The 13,429-nt window shown below is 41.4% G+C and overlaps 1 protein-coding gene across 2 annotated transcripts in view; it reads right to left on the bottom strand.

Annotated features, from left to right (window-relative positions):
• Positions 1 to 13,429, bottom strand: part of WWC2 (WW and C2 domain containing 2) — a 343,981-nt gene that overhangs the window by 161,223 nt on the left and 169,329 nt on the right. Inside the window, exon 5 of one of the 2 annotated variants that reach the window (XM_033943044.1) lies at positions 11,059 to 11,138. In XM_033943044.1, the coding sequence (XP_033798935.1) occupies positions 11,059 to 11,138 (80 nt within the window). The remainder of the gene's footprint in view (positions 1 to 11,058; positions 11,139 to 13,429) is intronic. The other variant, XM_033943053.1, reaches the window with a different exon arrangement.

Genomic DNA, 13,429 nt, shown 5'->3' with positions numbered 1-13,429 from the left:
ACATGGTGGAGGCCACTACTTGCCCTGGATTGGTAGCATGGAATGTTGCTACTATTTGGGGTTTTGCCAGGTACATTTGATCTGGATTGGCCACCGTGAAGACTGGATACTGGGCTACATAGACCATTGGTCTGACCTAGCTATTCTTATGTTCTTATATCTTTTTCAAGATGGCTATATATTCTTTAATTTGTTCACAGCAATGAATGTTGAATTGCAAAAGCATATTAAGCACTGTTGCCTACAATAGTCACATATAATAAACTGTTATTCACTACATCAAAAATGTGAACAATATAACTAACAATTGGAAAAATTACAACAACCTAAATTACACATTTTGGTGGAATACAATATGTCATATTTTTAAAATGGAAAGAACAATAGCAATACAAAAGGGGACATATAATAAATTTATAAAAATATGGGGGCCATTGACAAAATACTGTAATGAATAAATAATATGATGTTTTCTTCTTCTTTTCTTCTTTTAAGGAATTTTTTTTTTTTTTTTTTTATGACACACATAAAGGGGGGGTAAGAAAAATTAATTTATACATAGTATGTTATAATATATTATACAAAATGTAACGTATGAATAAAAGGTAATAAAAGGGTGAGGGGAGGGAAATGGGACAAAAATTGTTTAGATTATATTGTATTAGATATAAAAAAGTTATTGAATATTTATCAATTGTATTCTAATATGTTGTATACTTTTTATAAAAATTTGAAAATTAAAATATTATATTAAAGTAATGAAAGGGAGGGGGGAGGGTGAGGGGGAAAATCAAATTCAGATATATAATGTATTAGATATAAAAGTGATAATATGCATTTATCAATTGTAATTTATTATTATGTACACTTTATGAAAAATTAGAAAATAAAAAATAATGGAAAAAAAAAAAAAATAAAAATGTGAACAAGTTCGTTTATCAAAGTCGATTAACTTATTTAATTACTCCTCCTTCTCTAGAGCATTGGTGTAGTTTGAAAAGCTTGCTTAAGTTCAAATGATGATGAAATCATTGTTGAAAATGTGGACAGTCATATCAGGCAGTGATGATGATGATATGAAGAAGGGAGGGTTATGTTGATACAGTCAATTCCCAACTTTCTCAATGATAACATTCCTAGAAAACTGCATTAAAGTAAAAAAACGCGAATGTTAATACATTTAATCTATGGGAAGCAGGGGGTTCGGTTCTAGCGACCACCACAAAACTGTAATCTTTTGCTAGAGATTGATCAAAATATACTTTTCTGCTAACACCTCATTAAGAAAAACATTGATTTTATACCTGAATCTTACCTTCCATTGAGTGAGGTTGGATGGTGTTGTACTTCAAACAGTACACTGATGTAAACCTCTCTACCTTGGTCACCCTCCGAAAGCCAAGGCAGAGGTTTGCTAGAACTTTAATCAGTGTCAGAAGATGTCAAGACTGAAGATGTCTCAAAATCACCTCCGACACTCTGTCCTTCAAGATTGGTGGATGGCATTGTGAAGGATGCACTGGCTTGAAGTACTGTTTCAGCAATGTCTGCTTCATGCACCGTTTGAAATCCTTAAGGGTCTCGGAGTATGGTAGCATAACAGCGAGAAGCTGACATTTAATCTTGAGGCTGTGATGAAAATGATGAAATTCAAAACCTCAATGTCTGTGGCCAACTGGTTGATCATGCCAAGCCACTCTTCCAGCTTTACAGTTGTGAGAGGCACAGTCTTGTGGGCTCGTTCTTCTTCATCCTCTTCATTGCCCTGAAGACCTTCCTAAGCCATTGCATCCAACTCCTATTTCGTCAGCTCCTGGGGTTGCTCCTACAGGATTTCTGAACTATCTTCCTCTCCTATATTCTTGAATTGTTCACTTCTGATGCTGTGTGAGAAATGGATGATTGTTGCAACATTCTATCTCACTGCTTTATCAACAGCACTAAAATCTTCAAAATCATAGAAACATGATAGCAGATAAAGGCCAAATGGCCCATCTAGTCTGCCCATCTGCAGTAACCATTATCTCTTTCTCTCTCAGAGAGATTCCACGTGCCTATCCCAGGCCCTTGTGAATTCAGACACAGTCTCTGTCTCTACCACCTCTTCTGGGAGACTGTTCCATGCATCTACCATCCTTTCTGTAAAAACATATTTCCTTAGATTTCTCCGGAGCCTATCACCACTTAACTTCATCCTATGCTCTCTCATTGCAGAGTTTCCTTTCAAAGAGACCAAACTCATGCACATTTACATTATGTAGGTATTTAAACGTCTCTATTATATCTCCCCTCTCCCGCCTTTCCTCCAAAGTACAGAGATTGATATCTTTAAGTCTGTCCCCATCTCATTTAACCACAAACTTAGCCACTTTTCCATTTTCTCAACTTCCTCATCACGCACTTGAGAGGAAATTTTAGCACTTTTCTGGAGCGGATTCATTAACACTTTTATGAATACTTTCCTTCTTGTGGATATAATGACTGGTTGATTCATTAACACCAAACTTGTGGCAGACAATGGTGGCCGACATTCTGAATCTCAGTTTATCAACATAGTAACATAGTAAATGACAGCAGATAAAGACCTGAACGGTCCATCCAGTCTGCCCATAAGTTATACTCATTAAAAAATACATGATTAGATTAATTTGTCTCTTCTTTGATATTTCTGGGCTGAAGACTTTAAAGTCTGATATTGTCTTAGGTTCCAAATGCTGAAGTTGCCGTCTAAGCTCAGTCCAGCCTATCCAACCATCCCGTTGTTTGCAGGACATCTACCATAAAGTCTGGCCAGTAACATCCTCCTGTTCCATATTAGTGGAGTTCACGTTGATGTCCATCCCAGCCCATCCTTCTCCAAATCATCATATATGAAACACAGACCGTGCAGGTCTGTCCAATACCAGCCTTAGTTCTTTACTTTACATCCTTCATTTTCTAATTAGAGATCCTCTATTTTTATCCCACGCTTTTTTGAATTCCATCACCGTTTTCCTCTTCATCACTTCCCTCAGAAGGGCATTCCAGGCATCTACCACCCTCTCCGTGAAGAATTTCCTAACATTGCTCCTACGTTTTCCTCCCTGTAACCTTAAATTATGTCCTCTAGTTTTACCATTTTTTCTTCTCTGGAAAAGATTTGGTTCTAAATTAATGGCTTTCAAGTATTTAAACATCTGTATCAAATCTTCCCTGTCCCTCCTCTCCTCCAGAGTATACATATTTAGGTCTTCCAGTCTCTTCTCATACTTCTTTTGGTTCAAACCTCTTAACATTTTCATCACCCACTTCTGGACCGCTTCAAGTTTTTTTTATATCCTTAACCAGATATGGCCTCCAAAACTGAATACAATACTCCAAGTGTGGTCTCACCAATGACCTATACAGGGACATCAACACCCCCCTTCTTCTGCTGGTTACTCCTCTTTCTATACAACCTAGCATTCATCTGGCTACAGCCACCGCCTTATCACATTGTTTAAAAGCCTTTAGATCCTCAGAAACAATCACCCCAAGGTCCCTCTCTCCATCTGTTCTTATCAGCCTCTCACCTCCCAGCACATACGGTTCCCTCAGATTTCTACCCCCCAAATGCATCACTTTGCACTTCTTCGCATTGAATTTTAGTTGCCAGATGCTAGACCATTCTTCTAACTTTTGCAGATCCTTTTTCATGTTTTCCACTCCCTCTGGGGTGTCCACTCTGTTACAAATCTTGGTATCATCCACAAAAAGGTTAACTTTACTTTCTAACCCTTCGGCAATGTCACTCACAAACATATTGAAAAGAATCGATACCTTTATTTTTTCACTAAGCCTCATCACTGACTTTACATGTTTGATCTTAGAGCCTGAAGGGCTTGCACTATATTTTTTTGGGTGGGGAGGGGAATTACTCTACAATGGTAGGTAAACAAGAGTAGTGAAATGCCTTGTGGGTTTGGCTGCTCCCCAAACTTGCATGCATTGCTACTGTGCATAGCCATAAAGTCTGCAAATGGGTGTGGTAGCCCATGTGAAAGTGAATATGGAGTTATTTATAAAATCACACACATACTTGAAGAAGCAAAAGTTAACGCGCAAATATTGGGAATTGTCTGTACTTCTAGCTGGGTTTCTGTTCATGGCAGTCCTATTGATGGTTCCATGACATCATTCTAAACTCCTTTACTAAATTATGGTGTTAATTTTAGCCTGTGTATTCTTATGTTGTGACCAAATTCACTTTTCATGTGTGGATACAATGTTTAATAAAATTTGGGTGATTTGCCTTTGAGACATGCAGTGTTTTATTAAACTACTGGAGTGCGTGACTTCACCAGCAAAGGTATGTTTTTATGAGGAGGGGGTGCAGTTATTATAGACTCGCTATAATATGTATAAAATACAGTATAAAAGTGTGATCCCCATCTTCCACGTTATATGGATCTTTGGTGTACTATCATAGCTGACATCACAGAAGAGAACTGATTGGTTTATCTGTTCTGCCAAATTCAATTTCTGGTACAATGCCACAGAGCCAACCGGATTTCTGGCTTTCCTCTCACTTCTTTGTCATGAGGGAACTTCTGCACTTATCCAAATCTTTCTTGAATTTTCCAATAGCTTTATTCCACAACAGCTCAAGAGTTTTTTTCCATGTATGGACCCTGCCCATGAAGAAATATTTCCTAATGCTGTTCCGACTATATTCCCCAGGAGCACAGTACTGTGACCAACTGTTGTAAAGCAGTGGTACCCAAACCTATCCAGAGGCCACCAATCAGCTGGGTTTTCATGACATCTAACCTGAAACAGGAGTACACACTGAAATGACAGATTTTGATTCAGAATTATTAAGTTTCAGCAATTTTCCCCTTGTTAGCTGCTATCACTCGAAACAATAACCTTTGCATTGGAAGGCTACTGCCCTCCAGAAAAAGATGTGATGCCTCTCAAGTGTCTGCTCTAGCTAGCCCGTATCTTCTTGTGTATTTCTGGTCTTCTTAATTTATTCTTCTCTTAAGGCTTGAATATTTGACTACAAGACAAGAATTAGAATACTTTGAACAATTTACGTCTTGTATTCAAGCTGGTTCATAGCGGGACTTGGACGTACCAACATTGCAGTGCAGACAATTCGGCGCAAGACCCAAGCGCGCCGCCTAAAAACTTACTTTTAAAGAGCTCCGACACGAGTTGTGAGTGAGGAACCCCTCCCAGTTTATTTCAAACTGTTCACGCTGCTGTTGGGGGGAGGAGGGGTTGGAACCCTCCATTATAGAGTAAATTTAACTTTTTCCCAATTTTTTAGGAAAAAGTTAAGTTTTCTCTATAATGAGGGGGGTTGCACCCTCCCCATCCCCCCACGGCAGCACAAAGAGTATGAAGTAAAGTGTGTGGGGGTTCCTCCCCCCGTTGGAGCTCTTTAAAAGTAAGTTTTTAGGCGGCGCACTTGGGTCTTGCGCCGAATTGTCTGCGCTGCAATGTCGGCGCGCCAAAGTCTTGCACGCTTTTGTCCCGTCACCATTCAAGCTTCAGGAATATCTGATAGAGAATCTGTAATACCTACTAAAATAAAGGTACTGAAATAATTAAATCAGTGACCTAAAACAAAAGCTGATAGAAGAATAAGTTTAAGTCTAACCCCAAAGAACAGGAATAAACCATGAAATGGCAGGCTTTTTTTTTAGTATTAAAATTTCAGCATTTTCCCCCAGTGTTAATAGCTATCATATACAAACCAGAATTGAACCTGTAACCTCCAGACTGGAAGGCAGCCATATTCCAGGAAAGACCATTCTGCCTCTTAGATCTCTTACAGCCAGCCCATTTCTTGCTGTCTTCATTTTTTAGTAATCTATCAGTAGTATTTCTTCACATTCTTTCTTTCATAGACACTTTAGTTTAGATCACACATGTCAAACACAAGGCCCGGGGGCCAAATCCGGCCCACCTGGCGGTTTTATGTGGCCCTCGGTGACTGTGTCGCATCTAAGTGCCTGACTGTACAGCCCTGGTCCCAATGGAACTCCAAGCCCCTCACCATGCTGCCTCAGTACCCATTTGCAGGCAGAAGGACCCGGTCCCAGTGTAAAAGCTAGGTTGGAGCAGGGCGGTCCACAGGTGCTTGACCTCACTACAGGTATCTCAGTTGTCTCTACTAAAGACTAAGTATCTTAATAGAAAATTCAGCCCTCAACTTAGCCTGTGATTGAGTTTGACACCCCTGGTTTAGATTATGAGCCTATTTAGACAGAGAGGGAAGGTTCTATGCGCCTTCAATACATTATATACAAATTGTAATCTGCTTAGGTTTTAAGTGGAATATAAATGTTAAAAATAAATAAATCTAAGGAACCAGCTCAGGGCAGATTTAAGCATTTCTGCTCCGCTTCTGGGCTTGTTTCCTGTTACTTCGGTATTGTTCTTATCCCTAACAAAAATACTATAAAAATGAAATAAAACAAAACAAGAAGTTATAAAAACAAAATGACTCAAAATGAAAAAATAAAAACAACCCTGCAAATGAGACAAGAAATTAACAGAACAAAAATGTTGTCAGTATGTCGATAATCTTGACTGCATTTCCTGTCTCTTCCAGTTTAACCAGATATACTTCCCTGGGCTCTTTTTCTGAGATCCCTTGTAGGCTTTGCTTTATTCTTCATCTAATTAAGACAGATAGAAGGGGGTCTTTGAAATGTAAGATTGTGTCTTCCTGTTTTACAATAATGACATTACTTCTGTTTGCCCAAACTTTTATAACAACTGTCCATTGTTTTCATGTGGCAAGCTGCTGACAGTTTCTCAAACATGCTTTGGATTCCTATCAAAATTGCTTCCAAGCAAGCTGCTTTAAAACAATACTCCATTGTTGCATTAATATAATAAAAACAGCATGCTTGGCTAACCTTTAATCCTAGCATAGTAGTACGAGCTTTTATTGCTCTAGCTTCTGAGATGAGAGCATTTTTCAAAAATGAAGCTTGACCTGTAGGAGAGTCAAACAAATCTAAGCAATTAATTAAACCCCAAAACTTGAATATCATTTTAGTATATGTCAAATTGATTTTTTCTTCTAAGGTGCCCTTTTTTTCATTTAGTTACTAATCAGTTCTTAGTGACGTATCATCTGATAAAGATCCAAAGAAGCAGGCCCCGAAAGCTATTCAACATTTGAATTATAATTGTTACAGACTTCCATAATAGCTGAGTAGTTGTATATCACCATGCAGGCAATTCAGGTTTCAGAGCAACAGGGCATAGCAAGGAGTTGGCATAGGCCAGTACTCCTCAACCCTCTCTCTACTGGAGGCAGAATGTTAAGGAATAAGTGATTTAATAAGGATATTGTGGGTATATTGAAAGTCTGCATATGTGCCAGATGTGATGGTTATGTAAAAAGAGGAGATGTGCCTTATGTCAAATGCCTGGCTTAAAGTATAGTCTATTATACAGGTAAAAACTAGTTTGGGGCGTAACAACATAAGAACAGCCATACTGGGTCAGACCAAAGGTCCATCTAGCTTAGTATCCTGTTTCCACAGTGGCCAATCCAGGTCACAAGTACTTGACAAAAACTCAAATAGTAACAACATTCCATGCTACCAATCACACTCAGAGTATTTAATCTATGTACCCATTTTTGCTCCTTCTGTGCTAAAATTATTTTATATTCCCCTCCTCTCCTCCCCCTACATCAGTGGTCTCAAACTTAAACCCTTTGCAGGGCCACATTTTGGATTTGTAGGTACTAGGAGAGCCGCAGAAAAAGTTAATGTCTTATTAAAGAAATGACAATTTTGCAATAGGTAAAACTCTTTTATAGTTTATAAATCTTTCCTTTAACTGTTAACTATTTTGTCTGCGGCCCTCCAAGTACCCTATTTTTTCTGCAGCCCTCACAGTTAAAGTTTCACAACCTTCCTTTTCCTCTGAATTAACAAAAGATTATAACAGTTATAATAGGCATCTGCAACCACCTTCAGCTCTCACCTCCTCCAGCACCGGGCACACACACAAACTGCACTGCCTCCAACCATTGCTCCAAGCTGCACTGCCTCCAATCATTGCCTTCAACCATTGCTCCAATGGTTACCTTACGTTCTGGAACGTTTTCCACCTCACTGCTGTAACCTCACACAAGCGCTTTTGTGTGTCTGCACTCAATTGGACCCCACCTCACAATTGCATACAGACGCAGGAAAGCGCTTGCGTGAGGTTACAGCAACCGCCGGACGCGACTGCCGGACACTTATGGAGTGGACAACCAGACACTTGTGGAGTGGACAATTGCGTACAGACCGAGGGTCTCAAAATAGTACCTGGCAGGCCGTGACTTTGAGACCGCTGCCCTAAATACTCTCTCCAGAACTAATGCACAGAAGGAGCAAAAGTGGATACATACCGTGTTTCCCCGAAAATAAGCCTTACCCCGAAAATAAGCCCAAGCAGGATTTTCAGAGTAGGTCTTAATATAAGCCCTTCCCCCAAAATAAGCCCTATGTTCCTGCCTGGCTTTCAAGATCATTCACGGAATCCTGCCTCCTCTTATCCCACTGTCTTTCAACTCCTCCAGTCCCGACTCCTCCAGAATTGCCCAAAGGCTTAAACTAGCCTTCCCCTCTTCACGCGGAATCCACTATTCAGGCAAACTGGGAAAATCCCTTCTCTTCAAAATCACAGGTCTTTGGAACGACCTCACCACCCCGCTGCGGATCCTGAGCTCCCTTCAGTTATTCTGCAAACAACTGAAAACCTGGCTTTTCAGCAAATTGTAGCTCTATCCTTCCCCCCTTTCTCTCCCCCCTTCTACACATAAGTTCATGTAATCCTTTTTCTTCTTCTCTACCCACTATTTTAAGTTCTTGTAAACCTTGTCGAGCTCCATTCTCATGGAGATGATGCGGTATATAAACTTAAGGTTTAGATTAGATTAGATTAGATTAGTCCCATCCCTTGCATAGCAGGACCCTTGAGAGAGTACTCTCTCTCCCCCAGAGCACCCACAACTACCATGTAGCCTCTATCACATCTCCCTTCAGCTGTCTCTTCTCCAAGCTGAACAGCCCTAGCCGCTTTAGCCTTTCTTCATAGGAATGTCACCTCATCCCCTTTAACATTTTGGCTGCCCTTCTCTAATTTTGCCACACCTTTCTTGAGATTCAGTTACTAGAAATGCATATTATATGCGAGGTGAGTTTGCATTATAGAGCAACACAAGGACATAAGTGTGGAGTGTGTGGCACAGTGGTTAAAAAGTACAGTTTCAGCACCCTGAGGTTGTGGGTTCAAATCCACGCTGCTCCTTGTGACCCTGGGCAAGTCACTTAGGGCTAGATTCACTAACCTCCTTTGCGTGCCCAATCTGTGGCCAATCTGTGCAGGCCCGACCAATTTACAAAACAAAAAAATTAAAATGAGGGTGATCGGAGGAACATCTCCCTCTGACCTCACGGATCTCTAGTGTGCAATCCTGACGCATGTGCAGACCATCTGTAGATGGTCTGTGCATGTGTCTAACAGCCATCCAGAGCCGCAACTTTTTCTTTCTTTTTTTTTTTTTTTTAAACTTTTACTAGCCCAGCGAGCCCGTACTTTTAAACCGCTTTAAACCCACGGGTTAAAACCACGGGCTCGCAGTGAAGGGAAGGGCAGGAGAGTCAGGGCGGCAGGAGAGATTCAGGGTGAGAGCAGGGCGGCAAGTTGTGGCAGCAGGCAGGAGAAATTCGGGGGCAAGAGCAGGGCAGTGAGTTGCAACAACATGCAGGAGAGATTCGGGGCAGAGCAGGAGATCGAGGCAGGCAGGAGACAGCAGGAGATTGGGGCAGGCAGGAGATTGGGGCTGAGAAAGGGCAGGAGATCAGGGCAGAGAGCAGAATGGGGCAGGCAGGAGATCTGGGCTGAGACAGGGCAGCAGATCAGGGCGGCAGAAGGCAGGGCAGTCGGAAAGGACCTCAGCAGTCACTTAGTTTGGATTGGCCAGCCTAGTGGGTGTTGCTTTTTTTATTTTAGTGAATCGCTTCCTGTCTGCATTTGAATGCCGTTCCCCCTCGGGGCAGAGGTTAGTGAATTGGGTCGGGGGGAAATCGGGTCGCAAAGGGCTCACAAACCGATCAGTACACGATCAGTTTGCTTAGTGAATCTAGCCCTTAGTTCCCCCCCATTGCCCCAGGTACATTAGATAGATTGTGATCCCACCAGGACAGACAGGGAAAAAGGCTTGAGTACCTGAATAAATTCATGCAAATAATTCTTCTTGGGAGAACAGTACAGAAAATTGAATGAATGAATAAATAAATAAATAAGTCAGGTAGATTTGGGGGAGCCATTACTCATCCCTGGAAATGAGGTATGAGAAACAAATCCAAATTGTTTGAGATCTGCCAGTGGGCTAGACACTTTCAGAAACAAATCATTTGGGTACAATCAGCTTGGTTTTTCTTAAGTACCATATTTTTCGCTCCATAAGACATACCTGACCATAAGATGCACCCTAGATTTAGAGGAGGAAAACAAGAAAAAAAAACATTCTGAACCAAATTCTCCCTGCCAGGCTCTGCACCCAACTCCACACTCCTTGCTAAACTCTGTACCCTGTCTCTGGTAGTCTAGTGGTAGGCCGGGACAGGGCACAGGACAGGCAGGCCTAGTGGCTGGCAGGCAGACAGGGACAGGGCAGATAGGCAGGCAGGTGGACCTCCCCCCCCTTGCAGGCAGGGGCCACCCCCCCTTTCCTTAATTTCTCAATGCAGTTTGTTCAGCGCTGTCATAAGAGGCTGAAAGCTCCTTCCCTACAGCGCTGGACCGCCAGAGGAATTAAGGTAAGGGGGGGTGGGTGGGTATTCGCTCCATAAGACGCACCTTTATTTCTATCCACTTTTTTGGATAGAAAAAGTGTGTCTTATGGAGCAAAAAATACAGTACTTAGGTTCAAGAACAATTTTGATTTTGTTTATGCCTTTCATGAAAAAGAATGCATTTACAATAAATTAAAGAAAACAAGATGTAAATTCAGTTACATATCATGTGATTCCAAAGTCCTAGTGGCATCTCAAAAATTTTTTTTAAACTTACCGCTGTAATGTTTCAAACCCTTGTTCTTTGTAGAGTAGCTCTTGCTTCATTTGTGAGAGTTCCCGTTTCAACTTTTTTACCTGTGGTGGGGTAGCAAGGAGACACTTGTTCACTGACAAAACATGTTACTTTAAAAAACTGAAGCAGTATTTAGTACAAGTCAGTTACAAAGGAGTAACTTTCAAGTCAATTCCACTTGAAAAGTGTCCAATATTACTAGAACATCTTATAGCCTGTAGATGACATCAATTGCTATTCAAAGTGCTAATAAAATATACATACTGCAAGTGATTCTTTAATATAAAGAACCTCTTAAAACCTTGAAGTCTTAATTTTTCATTTTGAATATGAACAAAGGTAAAGAACACAGATCTTTTTATATTACATTACAGGTTCTCATATTCCGCAAATAGCATAACAGTTCTATATGGATTCCAAGTCAAAAAGAAACCAGGCATACCCTGCTATTTTTGAAGATGATGGTGCCAGAGATAGCAGTGAGTAATAACTCCTGCCTCATGTAAAGTATGCAATCTGGGGTGAGGCCAAGGCAATAGAAACCTTTCATTTTTAGGTCAATTGGTTCAGGGTGTAACTAGACAAAAGGGATATTTTGGGGGGGGGTTCTGGTTGGGGCCATGGGGTTACATCACCTCAGAGGGAGTGAGGGATGCTGGTAGATAAGAGATATTTTTTCAGTGAGGAAGGCAGTTTGTTGGGTCAAGTTTCAAGTTTATTTAAAATTTGATAAAATCGCTTTTTCAGAAATTTCAAAGCGATGAACAGTAAAATTGGGGGGAAACAAACAATTTATTGGGGGAAATGCTGACACACTCCAAACAAGAGGAAAGTAAGAGGAGGAACTACAATAGGTATAGGAAAGAGAATGAAGAAGGGAAATAACGAGAGGGAATTATATTGATCAAGGCTTGCCTACGTAAGTGTCGATGTCGGGTATGCTCTAGGACAGTGTTCTTCAACCACCGGTCCATGGACCAGTGCCGGTCCACAGAAATTTCCTGCCGGTCCATAGGGCCAGACCCAAAACAGTGTTCTTCAACCACTGGTTCACGGTGCAATCGATGCGGCGTTATCTTCAAGCCAGCTCCCTCTTCCTAACTGATTCAGTGCACAAAGCCATGGGCAGTGGTTCCTATGGGCATCCTGCGCCTGAACCGGAAGCCTTCTCTCTGACATTGCAACATCAGAGGGAAGGCTTCCAGATGAGGCACAGGATGTGCAAGATGTAATTAGTACTATTATGGGAGTGGGGTCTGGGGTGGAGATTGGGTAGAGATGGGCAGGGTCTGGCCCACGACTTAGCCCAGTGTTCTTCAATCGCCGGTCCATGGACCGATGCCGGTCCACAGAATAATTATTTTATTTCTGCCGGTCCATAGGTGTAAAAAGGTTGAAAAACACTGCTCTAGGACAGGGGTGCCCACACTTTTTTGGCTTGCGAGTTACTTTTAAAATGACTAAGTCAAAATGATTTACAAACAGAAAAATTTAAAAAAAACACAAAGCACACTGTACGCAGAGAAAATGTTAATTATAATTTATATTCGGGGTTTTTTCAAAGAGGTCAAGGCAGATGACTTTAAAATATAAAATGTCACCTCAGTAACAAATATACAAAAATAGACAAATATACCCCCCTCCCCTTTTACTAAACCGTGATAGCGGTTTTTAGCGGAGGGAGCTGCGCTGAATGCTCTGTGCTGCTCCCGATGCTCATAGTCTCCCTGCGCTAAAAACTGCTATTGCAGTTTAGTAAAAAGGGGGCCAGAGTTCAAAATATAGACAGCAGATATAAATTCTCAAAATGGACATATTTTGATCACTAAATTGAAAATAAAATCATTTTTCCTACCTTTGTTGTCTGGCTGTGCATCCGATATTCTCTCCCTTCTTTCTGCCTCCTGCATGCTTCCTCTCCTCAAGACCTTATTCCATTCCCCAAAAAACATCTCTGTCCCCCATGAGTCCAACTTTTTCTTCCTCTCTACCTGCCTGCCCCCTGCACACAACACACTCCATTCCCTCGCCCAACTTTTTCTTCCTCTCTCCCTGTCTCTCTTCCCCTTTCTTTCTCTCTTTCTCCCTGCCCCTCTTCTTTCTGTCTGTCTTTCTCCCTGCCTCCTTTCTTTCTGTCTTTCTCTCTCCCTGCCCCCCCCAAGGCATCACCGCTGATTTCTCCCTGCTTCACTGACACCGCAAAAGCTAAACTTGTGCAGCCACTGCACAAGCCTTTCCCCCCGTCGTCAATTCTGACATCGGAGAGGAAGTTCCGGGCCAGTCCGGCAGCGATTGGCTTGTGGGAATGCTTATGGGCCTGGCGCTTGTGCAGTGGCTGCATGCACCTGGCTTT

This window comes from Geotrypetes seraphini, chromosome 1 (genome assembly GCF_902459505.1).
Source record: "Geotrypetes seraphini chromosome 1, aGeoSer1.1, whole genome shotgun sequence".
Taxonomy (NCBI): domain Eukaryota; kingdom Metazoa; phylum Chordata; class Amphibia; order Gymnophiona; family Dermophiidae; genus Geotrypetes; species Geotrypetes seraphini.
The sequence above is the reverse complement of the archived record's forward strand: the minus strand, read 5'-3'. Positions and strand labels throughout refer to the sequence as shown.